We start from the raw sequence: 12,660 nt of genomic DNA, 5'->3' as shown, positions 1-12,660 counted from the left end.
TAGCAGCAGCGGGTTGCGGGTCGCGCTTGGTCTGCGGAGGCTATCGGGGAAATAGCGACGCCGATATTCTCCACTTAGCACTCTTATTTCCCCGTGTAGGTCCAGTCGGAGAGCATGCGCTATAAGTAACTCTCTTTTTCACCGGTGCGCTACTCCGCAAATTCGCGTGATCCCAAATTTCCGGGGACTCCACGCGCGCAGCCACACTTTCGGCCTTCGCTTAAAGGTCACGGTAGCTAACCGATACGCTATATCGTGATGCTCTGGACCTGCCATTGTCCATCTGAGATTCACATATAAGGTCGTGCTGCGTGGATAATCGACCAGCATCACATTCTCCAACACTCATAGCATCATCAGCCCCTTTTACGTTGTCATGGCTATCTCTAAGTCGCAGAATGGAGCCAACGATGACCTGCTCGTTGTCTTGCCTGACAGCAAGCCATGGTACACGAAATCACATCTCATCAAGCTGCACTTCTGCATCTTGTCCTTGTCGTTGTTTTGTATGTAGCTTCAAGGTCTCCTCTCCTTTGACATCACTAACATTCGTCCAGCTTCCGCCAACGGCTATGACGGGAGTCTCATGAACGGACTGCAGGCACTACCTCGATGGGACTCGTTCATGGAAACTCCAGCCGGTGCTTGGTTGGGCTTTTTGAATGCCATCTACTGGCTTGGGATGGGCCTGTCTTACCCCTTGACTGCGTTTGTGGCCAACAAGTACGGACGCAAACTTGGAGTATACATTGGCTACGTCTTTCTATTCGCAGGATCCCTGATTGTTCTGAGCGACAACAACATTGCATTCGTGCTATCTCGGTTCCTTGTTGGTTGCGCTTCGGCCTGGTTCGGAAACGCTGTTCCTCTCCTCATTAACGAAATCTCTCACCCGGTCTACAGGGGCATCCTGAGCGCTCTCTTCATGTGCGGATGGTATGTGGGCGGTACTATTGCTGCATTTGTTACTTTTGGTACTCGCAATGTTGAGAGTGACTGGGCGTGGCGGATCCCATCTATCATGCAGTTGCTGCTGCCCTTGATCGCACTACCTGGACTTCTGATGACGCCTGAGAGCCCTCGCTGGCTTGTATCTGTCGATAGAAGCGAACAGGTAAGTCACCAGACGCAACGATTGGGCTGCCCTAACGATAGTCACAGGCTCGTACAATTTTGACAACGTATCATGCTGGCGGCGACTCCGCATCGGCTTTAGTTGAGTATGAGATGATCGAAATCACAGCTGCCATCCGCCTCGATTCAACACTGAAGGACGCAAGCTACACAGATCTGTTCAAGACAGTAGGCAACCGACGCCGCCTGTTCATATCGGTATCTCTTGGTATCTTCTCCCAGTGGTGCGGCAACGGTGTTGTTTCGTACTACCTTGCGATTGTCCTCAGAACTGTAGGCATCACAAGTGTCACACACCAGACGTTAATTGCTGGTCTTCTGCAAGTATGGAATCTCTTCTTTGCAGTAGGCGCTGCACTTAGTGTCGACCGACTGGGACGCCGCCCCCTCTTCTTAGCTTCAGCAGGCGTCATGCTCGTGGCGTACATCCTTGTGACAGCCCTCAGCGGTGCATTTGCAGAATCTGGCAGTCCTTCCACAGGTATTGCTGTCATCCCCTTCCTGTTCATCTTCTTCGCTGGCTACGACATTGCTCTGTAAGTCTCGCCTCAATCCCTTCTAACAGACCGCCGTGCTGACTAGCATGACTTAGGACGCCGTTCCTGACAGCTTACCCTTGTGAAATCTAGCCATACAGGCTCCGCTCTCACGGTCTGACTGTCACCTGGATCACAGTAGTAGTCGCCAACTTCTTCAACACCTTTGTTAACCCTATTGCCCTCGAAGCAATTGGCTGGAAGTACTATTTTGTCTTCATTGTTGTGCTTGTCGCAATGGGATTGACAGTGTATTTCTACTACCCAGAAACCCGTGGCTACACTCTGGAGCACATGGCAGTCATTTTCGATGGCGATGATGCAGCGCCCTCGTCTGAGGAAACGGCTGGGAGGGCATCAAGCGTAGTCTCAATCTCGGAAAAGAAGAACAACATCACGAGTGCGCACGAGGAGAAGGTTTGAGTATCGCGTGATACTTGAAGGGTTTCCGTCCGTTGAGGAAGTTTGTTAACAATCGCGGCGCTCGGTAATGATTCCTGGAAGATCGTTGTGTAGAAATCTCTGTATATGCTTCCTCGGATCGTGTACGAAAAGTTTGGCTTTTGCAAGGTTATTTGTACAATGGAAGTTCGCGTCCAGACAACAGGCTCTTACCTGCAGCATGACATCCGTTCGACTCCAAATCGATTTGCCTCACACATTTGCGTCTGCCAATGTTCTGCGTTTACATCAATCGACCGACATCGAAGGGAGCTGCGTGATTTATTGCACAGTGAATGAGATGACAGACAGGATCAGAAAGGTTGAGCTGGGTCTGCCTCATGTTTGATCGTCATGGTGTACCTGAGGATGCACGGCGAGGCTAGTCGGGCGGGTGGATCTTCACATGCAAAAACGGGACGATTCGAAGGATAACGAACGCCATGAAGGGCAAGTCTATTTTAGAATACTTAGCATGGGCTTCATTCACCATAAGTCGCAGGATTTCTATGCTAAATGGTCTGGTATTAGACTAACGATATCTTATTCCAAACCCTCATCCATCGTTTGTACCACGGACGAGCAACGGCTTCACCATTCATATATCCGTGGATATAGGCTTCGCCAACCACAGCGAACTTGTCGTCTCTAGGCCGAAGCGTGATTGGAAAATTGCAGCCAGAGATGATAAAGACTATGTCGTGGGGCTGAGCATTTACTGGACCAATCCCAACATGCCCATTCTTTGTTACGAAAAGCCGACGTTGCCGCATGATATTTCTCATGGTCGGTGCCCGCTCATCGTATCGTGCTTTACCTCCAGTGAGGGTGGTCAAGAGGATTGAAGCTTCCTGAGAATTGGTGGTACATTCTCTGTGTGCCAATTCCTTCCGTCGTGTCTTGCTGGATATAAACTTGGATCGAAGGATGAAGTCAAAAGCCTGATCTACAAACTCCTCGTTCCGCATTGTAACAATGTCTATATCGCAAACTTCCGCAATACTATCCAACTTGCTACTCAACACCGTAAGTACCCTCAGATCGTCGCTGAACAAAGCAAACGCCTCTGAATTGCCAGCGGCACGATACCCATGCCCCTCTAGTACGGCCATATCCATTGATCCGGAGTAGGCCAGTTTCATCAACAGGTGACGATTAACAAGCAAAGTCGGCCTTTTCGCAGTAGCCTCGCTCCGCCAATCTGGCACCCACGACGGTAAGTTGTCCTTGCCGTCGACACCGCTTGCCGCAAGTAGAATGTCTATTCGACCTTCTTTGGTTATGATGTCGCGTGCAGTCTCTCGATACACCTGCTCCACTGATTTGCCATAATCAGGTGCCATCGAGGTACCTCCATCTATAGCTTGACCTGTCAGACCCAGCACAACAAATACCTTATCCCTTGGATCCGTGGATGCACGATCCCAGGTGTTCCAAATTAGTGACGATAGTGTGCTGCCATTGACTCTGGCCTTGGTAAGATGTATCGCCAATGTATACCGTCGCCGCAACGTCTCCCATTGCGACTGTCTTTCCATCCCTCTCACATGCTCCCCCATATCATCCCACCCCTCAGAGTAATCCATGGCCTTCTGGAAATTCTTCCACTTAAGCGTCGTAGTACCGCACTGAAGCACTGCGTCCGAAGCACTCCATACTTCCTGTACGATCCAGGTACGTCCCCACCAAGGGCGTGCAAGTAGCGCATCCAGGGCTTGCCAGTGAGAATTCCAGTCATCTGTGAAGTAATCTTCGTAAGGACTCCCGAACATATTATACAGAATGGGATAACCTGTGATCGCAAAATTGTTCTTCGTGGCTTCCATGGTAGCGTGTGCTTCTAGATACTCACGCAACGCTTCCTCCTGTGTTCGTAACCTCTTTCGTTGGTTACATCGCCTCTTCAGTAACGTGTAGATATCCACCAGGAAAATCTTAAGCTTTTCCCAACAGGTTGGCCCGTCGTTGACCTCGTTTGCACCATCACACAAGGCTCCGGTAGAACGCGAAGACAGCGGCCTCTCTTCAGTCTCGCGGTTCAACGATGCTACATGGGAAGAGATCGAATTTTCGCGCGTGGAAATCGCTGGACTATGTGGTTCGATACTCTCGCATCCTTCTTGTACATCCCTTCGCTCATCACTATCATGTAGAGCGGGAGGAGGTTCCCAGGATGACGAACTTTCTCCATGACCTAGTTCTGAGCTCGTGTCACTAGCTACCCTGCAGCCGTTTATCCAGGTACCCCGGTCATCATTCTTCTTAGTAGTAGCCATCATCTTCAAAAATGCCATGGCCTGCTCGCTCGATTCCGTTGCTGGCCCAATCCAAATCACTACGCGCGTCGCATTTCGATATATCTTCCTCATGATAGCGACTTGGCTATTCCGCTCGGCAATATCTGTCTGATTGATGCAGATAGCATCAATCCAGATCTTTCGTTCTTGCGACGTGTAACGAAGATGCTCGAGCGCAACATACAGGGTGGAGCTGACTAGGAATGATGAATCGTTGATCGTGATGAGTTGGTCACGATCATCTTGTCCCCATGCATACGATAAACACTCGTACTTGGGGTGCGAGTTCATGTCGACATGCTCGAGTTTGAGTTCCATCGCCGACTCTAGCTCTTGAGGCAGGATCGTGATGAGACGGATCTGGTTGGACCCGGCCAAGCTCTGGTACTGAAAGGACGGGAGCTCCATGATAACCAAGATACGCCACGGCTTTCTTGAAACCAGCTTTTCGGAGCTTCAGTACTATCGCGTGCAGCGCACAGTGACCGCGAAAGAAGATAAGGCTGAGAGTTATAGGTATTGTTGGCACATGCGCTTGTAATCGTTGTTCGAGCTATGCCTACTGGCGTTAGGATGCGGGGAGATTCAGGGACAACTTTCAATGGCCAAATTGATCTCCACATCGAAACAATAGGATAAGCAACCGAGGCTAAACGCAACAGCGAAAAATGCTTGAAAGAACCCCGGAACATCTCAGACCGATTGAGACCATCCGACGATGCTGATGAGCAGTTTCTCAAGCGTTGCAATTGACTTCCCACCTATCGCTACGATGCAATGACGTCACCTTCATCGGACCTTAGCCGTACTTTTGCCTACGGAGTATTCGCATCACCAAGATCTGTCGCAGATTGATGATAATCGGAGTGCGCTAATTGCTCGGCTTCATTAAACTGACGGAGGAATTCAGACCATATGCGCCAGTTTGAGAAGAACATGCCCGTCTATGGATAAGATGCTTTAGATGAAAAGGGCGCCCTACCTCTGTCGTTTGCGTGCTATCGACAAGACCTCGATATCAGATCGCCATGCTGTCAAACATGATGAGCCGATTGGCTTTGCCATTGGCTATCCTCGCATTCTGTAGGCCTGCCTCATGCATCATGAACACAGAGCTAATGCGCACCAGTCCTGTCCTTTGCCAACAGTCTTCCTCACGAGGCACGCGATGCGCTCGTCGCACGCAAGACGACCAACCTCCGCATCTTACCTCTAGGCGACTCCATCACCTGGGGCTGGATTAATGGCGGCGGTTCGAACGGGTACCGCGAGCGACTACTTGCCGACCTGAAGTCTTCAGGCAACACCGTCGACTTCGTCGGAACGCAAAAGACTGGAACAATGGCCGACAAGGACAACCAAGGCCACCCTGGTTTTACCATCTCCCAGATCCGAGGCGTTGCTGCCCAAGGTTTGGCATTCAAGCCAAATGTCGTTCTACTTCATGCCGGCACCAACGATTTGAACCGAGGAAACCCCGCTTCAGAGCCGGATGCTGATGCGCCGAAGCGACTTGGGCTCTTGCTTGATGATGTTCTGAAGGCAGTTCCTAACGCGGTTGTTATCGTGGCAAAGATCATTCCCTCGAAGAAGTCGGGTCTTGCGGCCAGCATCAAGACTTTCAACAATGCGCTGCCGGGTATCGTTGCTGCTCGAGTCAGCAAGGGATCAAAGGTTTCGATCGTCGATATGAATGTTCTCAGCTTGAGCGAGTTGAGCGATGACTTGCATCCGTAAGCAATGACCTTTGCTCCTAAGGGGAAATTATGAGCTAACTAGCTTGACAGAAACGCTGCTGGCTACTCGCGCATGGGCGACATCTGGAATGCGGGTATTAAGGCTGTGGCCGATTCGATTCCTGCGCCTGCTTAGTCGTGGATGTCTTCGGGCTCGAGAGGCTTAGATGCCAGCGCATAATGGCTACGGTAGAGTAGTACACAAATTTCAGTTCAATTCATGTCTCATGTCAGGACTCCGATCCGTCCGATGACGCCGGTTCCATCTCTAGCTCCTCATTTACACCCTTCCCCAGCTTCCCCACAACGACACGTCGATCCCCGTGCTCCGGTACCACATGTTGTTCGAGAAAAATGGTCAGGTTGGTCAAGCAATCTCAAGCCTTTAGCCGAATGCGGGATCAGCAAATTAGTTCCGCAACTGCCGACATTACCTTTATGCCACGAGGTCGTACGCAGTGGGTTAACTTGTGGTAACCTCAATATGTGTTTTCTGGTAGAGATGGGGTCGGCAGTTGTATGGCGAATGTGGAAGTTGGAATAGATGGCAAAGCTTGTGCGTCTGGATCGCCTCGGGCAAGTATGAAAACCCCATAGAACATCTTTTGAAGTACCTCTATCTTCCAGTGCATCTTCTCTGCATCTTTCCGTACTTTCTCGCTCCGTCTCCGCATTGTTCGGTGAACAAACCTCCCCAGTCGTCATGCTGTTCCCTACTCTCCTCCTCGCTGCTGTCGCGCAGGCTGCGCCTCAGTTCGGTGGCTCCCAGGGTTTCACCATGTTGCGTTTTGGGTGCGCCCAGAACGTTATCGACCGTATCGATCCTCTTGTCAATCCTGGTCAAGCTCCCTCGCCGCATATGCATCAGGTAGTTGGAGGAAATGCGTTCAACATCACGATGCAATCGACGGATATCTCCAAGCTTGCGACATGCACTACTTGTGGATACTCTGAGGACGTAAGTCAAGAGGAAGCATGAGATTTACGAAGTGTAGAAACTAACGGAGTGGACGACAGCTTTCCAACTACTGGACCGCGAACGTCTACTTTAAGGCACGCAACGGAACCTACAAGCGTGTGCCTCAGATCCCTAACAGGTTGTCCTCCCCCATCGGCAGTCAGTCATCTTTTGTACTGACATTACACAGGGATCTCTTCAACGACAAGTACACCGGCAAGACCACTGGAGGTTTCGTCGTTTACTACGTCTCTGGTGGCAAGGGCCAGGTCACGGCCTTCAAGCCTGTAAGAGATCTGGAGCCGTATACAACTCCGATCACTAACAAAGGTTACAGGGCTTCCGTATGCTCGTCGGTGACGCCACTAATCGCAAATCGAAGAATTTGAAGTCTCAGACTTGCTTCCGCTGCTACAGCGGACCCAACTTCGCTGGTGACAATGCTGCGCCTTGCCAGGATGCTAAGTGAGGATGCAATGATCATCATAACTATGGCTATACTAACGTCTTAAGACTCGACACCGAAGGCTTCCCTACGACACCCTGCCCGGGTGGTATCCGTAGCAACATCCTCTACCCAACGTAAGTGACCCATCCCATCACAATATGGTATACCAATGACTTGTTGATAGATGCTGGGACGGAAAGAACCTCGACTCTCCCGACCACAAGTCTCATGTCGCATACCCCAGCAATGGCCCAGCTCTATTCTCCGGTACTGGCACTGGTGGCGCATGCCCTTCAACACACCCCGTGAAGATCCCCCAGGTCATGCTCGAGGTAAGTTTCAAGATTTCTCCCATCCAAGCGCTGAAGCTAACTCCATCATAGATCGTCTGGGACACTAGCAAGTTCAACAACAAAGCCGAGTGGCCTGCCGACGGGTCACAGCCTTTCGTACTTTCCACTGGAGATAACACTGGGTATGGACAACACGGAGACTACGTTTTCGGTTGGAAAGACGACTCGCTTCAGAAGGCTATGGATGATGCCAAAGGCTGCATGGGTGCCAATTGCGGTAGCTTGAAGACGCAGCAACCTGCTGATGGAAACAAGTGTCTTGTTCCGAACCGTGTGCGTGAAGAACATGATGGCTGGTTGACTGATCTTCCGGGTATGGAGGGCATGCCCATGTTGTGAAGAGTTCACGATAAGAATGGGTAATTTAGAACGGTTGAGTTAGTGTATCAGTCCGAAAGTTTCAATGCAATTTAAACGTCCCAAGCCGAATGCCTTCGTAATTCCGAACATGGTGAGCACAGGCAAACAGTCAACTATTAGGCTTGGACCGGTTTGTAACTTGGAGCACATGAAACTCTCTATTACTCTGTCGACCCTATGGTTTGGAATACCAGCACCAGTCTTTCCCCAGTCCTAGAGGGCGTTGGCGGACCATTGATTAAAGACCCATGCATTCTGCCTATGCGAACCGAAACTTTTCGTCACATTTTGAACAGAAATAGTGACCCGCAGCGCACTCAAGAATCATGTACGTGATGGCGTGAGCTGAGGGCCTCAATGTAGAGTCACCTCGCGTCATTTCCATTACGATGTGGTCGAGTAGTTCACCATCGCTTGAACCAAACATACCACATGGCAGTGACAAGCCATGCTTGGAAGACCGCGCGACCTCATGGAAATCTCGTTCATACATCTGGTCGTATGAAGCATCATTGGCCAGCGCTAGACAGATTTCGATGAAAACACATCCAAGAGAAAAGACGTCTGATTTAGAGTTTCGATTTCCCCACTCAGCCACCTCGGGTGCGCAGTACCTCCTGGTAAGGCCTTGTGGAACACCGGTAGTCGTGCTTCGGCCCGTGTCTCCAAAGTCGTAGGACAGGCCAAAATCGGTATACATGGCTTCTCCTCGGTGGATCAGTATGTTTTGCGGCTTGATGTCTTTGTGCCTGATTGTTTGTTTGTGAATGAAAGCCAGAGCAGAGGCCAAACAGCCAAAGGCTTTAAGCAGAATGTGAGTGTGGGACGACTCTGTGTCGTCGATGTTGCCGCCGGCCCAGGAAAAGTTCTGATCGCGGTAATTGTGCAGAAATTCTGACAGGTCTCCGCCATCCGCAACGGGATCGAGAATGATAGCAAGTTCTCTATTCTTGATGTAACTGGCGTGCACTCTGACAATGTGATGATGAGAGGCCAAACGTTGCATAACCAAGACCTCATTGACAAGATTTTGCTTGGCTTTCTTAATGTCGCGGGCTTTGACTCCCTTGATAATCTTTCGTGCATACACCGAGCCTGAGTTGACATCGCGGACCATCTCCACGCTTGCGCTACCGCCGTGGCCAAGCATCCGCACATGGTGGTATGGCACAGCACAGCGACATTGAACGTCCTTGTCGAGCTCAATATGATCACCAGCATTGACGCGGAGATAGCGTGGTGTCTCCGCGGCAGGGTTGCAGGGTTGAACTTCCTGAGCAGCCGTTGGACGACTCAACCCAAATGAACCGGGTATAGATGCTGCTTCTTCAGGATGAGTGGAATTCGGATTACTCGTCGTGACAAGAGACACCTCTTTGGATTCGAATGCGTCTGTAAGATTAGGATCTATCATAAGGCTGCAGCTTGGTCCCTCATAGGCAGGTCCCGCACGAGCAGGTCCCACACGAGCAGATTGCACACAGTCTGGTTGCGCAAGGTTCGAGTGGTACCGAGAGTCTCTGTTCCCAAGCAACCCTAGAGTATACCTTCCCAAGCTCCTCTTTTCTGGGTGATCCATTGCTCCAAGCCGCGGAGCTTATTGGATATGACTGTTGACAGAGCTCCCTAGGACGGAGCAGAATGGATAAAAGAAGACGAAGAGCCTGTAACTTAAAAATGAGATAAGAAGAGCGAATGCATTGACAAGAGAGAAAGCAGAGACCTAGTAGCTTGACATCACAGCGGTTGCCAGGGCATCTCATTAACGCCGCAATGCCAGAGTGATTGGTCTGCGCGCGGAGGACCTCGATGCTTCGCCCCCTGTTGCCTAATAGGCTTAATGATGACGGCCAAATACGATATGCAATATGTTCAGAAACAAAAGCTACATCCAAGGTCAGTGAGTAGAACATGATCCATCTGGGTGAAGACTAAGAGGAACAAAATATGCGTGAAGTAGTCATTGCTTGCGAGACAGTGACGCGACAAGCTTGTGAGACCACCCGTATCCCTATGAACGCCAAGGAACCAACCCAACTAAGCCTAGACTTGTTACCTTCCAGGTGTCCATGTAGCACCAGGATGGAAGACATATGGACTCGCTTTATGAGAAGGATCGCATACTGGTCATCGAACAGATATCTAGACACAATCAGTGGCAGATGCTTGAATGTATGCAGTGTATTCAGATTTCGTAAAATACTCAATTGTCAATAGACAACACCTAATTAACATACACACGTCGTAAGCTAAGGCTAACGCTAAACCAGAACATCGCTCTAAGGGGTATCGACTAAATCTACGCAAGCACCAGAAACCTCTCTCCGTCATGCCACCATCCGTCTCCTCTACCTTCTAAAACTCCATCCTCTCTTGCGCGCTCCAGCATCAGTCTGCGACCTCTCCAAGGTAGGCATGGTAATCCCTTCGGTATCACGCCTGTTAAATGTCCTCGCGCGACTCCACGCTCTACCCCTCATGCTCTCGCCGCCATCAGCCAATTCCCGCTCTCTCTGCCTCCTTTGCTGCTCTTCCGCACTTTGTTGTTTCCAGCCACCTTCGGTCCTATCCTCTTGCTTCTCTGGCCACAAAATCTGGCCAATGACTACTGCTCGAATGTTCATGAAGATGACAAAGAACCACATGGCAATGAGTGCGATGGTCATTGCGCAGCCAACGTATTCGATAGGTTTATTTCCGTTGAGAGCACGGGCGATGGCGAAAGTGGATGTCGTGAGCGCGGTGTTAGGGAAGATGAAGGAGTACCATGTCATTGCAAAGTCCATCTTTCCCCTCCTGGCACAGGAGTAATGAGCACCAACACTTACGAAGAAGAACCACAGTGCTAGACCCCAGAGCCATAGTCCCATATAGTTTGCGCAAATCATGCCAACCTTGCCTGCGAGCTCGCCATTGCCCTCGCCCATAAAGTCACTGGGCACGGTTTTCGGTAGCTCTTGGCCCATCATTATAACTCCGGCAATAGTGAAGCCCGAGGGACCGACGCTAATGAACATACCCGGGCGGAGGGATTCTTTGGGAAGCTTCTGTGTCATGAGGCGGTAGATGAAGGCGGCGTAGATCATGAGCGACACAAGGAAGCCTATGCCTTGAATGACATATCCAGTCAGAATGATGGTGAGGGATATAGTCGGATCTTCAACCTTTGGCGCAAGGTTACCGGCGTGAGGTCCGATGATGAGCAAAGGGTATGCTGGGAAGATCCAGATGGGCGTCATCTGAGAGATGGTGAATGTCGTGGTGGACCACCTACAATTTTTAGCATACTCGTTCTCGTATGATTCTTGAGAGACACAAACATGAGCAGGTAAATGCCGATAGAGAAGCAAACAGCAAGCCCACAGTCCATCCAAAACAATACAATCATGCATCGCTCCAACCACTCTCCGACCCCGGCCATGTCAACCCCATACTGACTGATGTTGATCAGGATGATACCAAAGCTGACAATGGCCGCGGGGATGAACAGCGATTCGGTAGGATGCAGAAACGAGGCCTTGAACGTTCGTGGATAGAAGTAGAACCGGCAAGAAATCATTGCGACGTTGAACAGGAATAGAACGATGTTGAGGATGAAGAAGATACATCCGAGCGCGTAGATGCCACGGAAGCGGAACGGCACGGCGTAAAGAACGTTAGCAATGCCTCCGGTAGCCATGGTAAGACAGAACCAGGTCCAGGTGAAGTGCCGTATCCGCTCCTTGAAGCTCAGCATCTTCCGATCCTCCGGTACGTCTGTCCCATGAGTGCTGCGCTTTGTGCTCCTGCTAGTGACAGCAGTCAATGCCCTTGGATTCTGGCGCACGGAATCATCGGTCTTCTCCGTAGAGTTTGTATCTGTCCTGTCATTTTTGTCGCCATGGTACTCTTCTTCCTCCTCTTCTCGCTGAATCTGCTTCTGCACATTTTTCGCAAGGCCTTCGGGCTCATCACGGCTTAGGGGCGATGCCAATGCGAGGTTGGGATCTTCGAATGGATTCAGCGTCGTTGGATCCGCGAGCGGCGTCGCGACATTTGGGTGACTGCGCCATTGGAGCCTTTCCTCTGCACTCGATACCGAGGCTGTGGAGGAACTTGATGCCGGCCTGTGAACGTTGGAGAAAGGTGGGAAGCTGTCATTAGTAGGCAAGCGACTGATCGCGAGGTTCTGAATATTGCGGTTCTGAGTATTGCGGTTCATGATGCCAAGGTCAGGCCGCAGCGGTACATGCGGGCCCGCGGGGCGAACGAATAGCTACCGGTAATTGTGGTTCAGCAATGAGCCAATGATGTCACACTCGTTGTCTTCGCCTTTGCAGTGTCAACGTCTCTGGCTTGACGCGAAACAAATGAGAAAACTGCAGTAAACGCTCAACTGAAGACCTGAAACAAAACTT

At 50.6% G+C, this 12,660-nt stretch overlaps 5 protein-coding genes across 5 annotated transcripts; 3 read left to right on the top strand and 2 right to left on the bottom strand.

The window, feature by feature from the left end:
- Positions 1 to 376: 376 nt before the first annotated feature.
- On the top strand, positions 377 to 2,093 carry ALTATR162_LOCUS2519 (uncharacterized protein; the record flags this gene model as incomplete). The annotated part of the gene is made up of 4 exons (XM_043310125.1): positions 377 to 506; positions 558 to 1,114; positions 1,162 to 1,670; positions 1,772 to 2,093. The coding sequence occupies 4 exons, from the start codon at positions 377 to 379 to the stop codon at positions 2,091 to 2,093; spliced, it is 1,518 nt and encodes a 505-aa protein (XP_043166060.1).
- A 545-nt stretch (positions 2,094 to 2,638) lies between these two features.
- On the bottom strand, positions 2,639 to 4,816 carry ALTATR162_LOCUS2518 (uncharacterized protein; the record flags this gene model as incomplete). The annotated part of the gene is made up of 1 exon (XM_043310124.1): positions 2,639 to 4,816. One exon carries the CDS (start codon positions 4,814 to 4,816, stop codon positions 2,639 to 2,641), a length of 2,178 nt encoding a protein of 725 aa, XP_043166059.1.
- Positions 4,817 to 5,436: 620 nt separating this feature from the next.
- ALTATR162_LOCUS2517 (uncharacterized protein) lies at positions 5,437 to 6,280 on the top strand (the record flags this gene model as incomplete). The annotated part of the gene is made up of 3 exons (XM_043310123.1): positions 5,437 to 5,491; positions 5,538 to 6,141; positions 6,196 to 6,280. 3 exons carry the CDS (start codon positions 5,437 to 5,439, stop codon positions 6,278 to 6,280), a joined length of 744 nt encoding a protein of 247 aa, XP_043166058.1.
- A 567-nt stretch (positions 6,281 to 6,847) lies between these two features.
- On the top strand, positions 6,848 to 8,242 carry ALTATR162_LOCUS2516 (uncharacterized protein; the record flags this gene model as incomplete). Its single annotated transcript, XM_043310122.1, has 7 exons — positions 6,848 to 7,102; positions 7,162 to 7,241; positions 7,293 to 7,389; positions 7,440 to 7,567; positions 7,616 to 7,684; positions 7,735 to 7,882; positions 7,934 to 8,242. The coding sequence occupies 7 exons, from the start codon at positions 6,848 to 6,850 to the stop codon at positions 8,240 to 8,242; spliced, it is 1,086 nt and encodes a 361-aa protein (XP_043166057.1).
- A 280-nt stretch (positions 8,243 to 8,522) lies between these two features.
- On the bottom strand, positions 8,523 to 12,464 carry ALTATR162_LOCUS2515 (uncharacterized protein; the record flags this gene model as incomplete). The annotated part of the gene is made up of 3 exons (XM_043310121.1): positions 8,523 to 9,655; positions 10,737 to 11,533; positions 11,584 to 12,464. The coding sequence occupies 3 exons, from the start codon at positions 12,462 to 12,464 to the stop codon at positions 8,523 to 8,525; spliced, it is 2,811 nt and encodes a 936-aa protein (XP_043166056.1).
- Positions 12,465 to 12,660: the final 196 nt, after the last annotated feature.

Source organism: Alternaria atra (genome assembly GCF_907166805.1).
Source record: "Alternaria atra isolate CS162 genome assembly, contig: 21, whole genome shotgun sequence".
Classification (NCBI taxonomy): Eukaryota; Fungi; Ascomycota; class Dothideomycetes; order Pleosporales; family Pleosporaceae; genus Alternaria; species Alternaria atra.
Note: the sequence above shows the minus strand (reverse complement) of the source record. Positions and strands in the feature narration are given on the sequence as shown.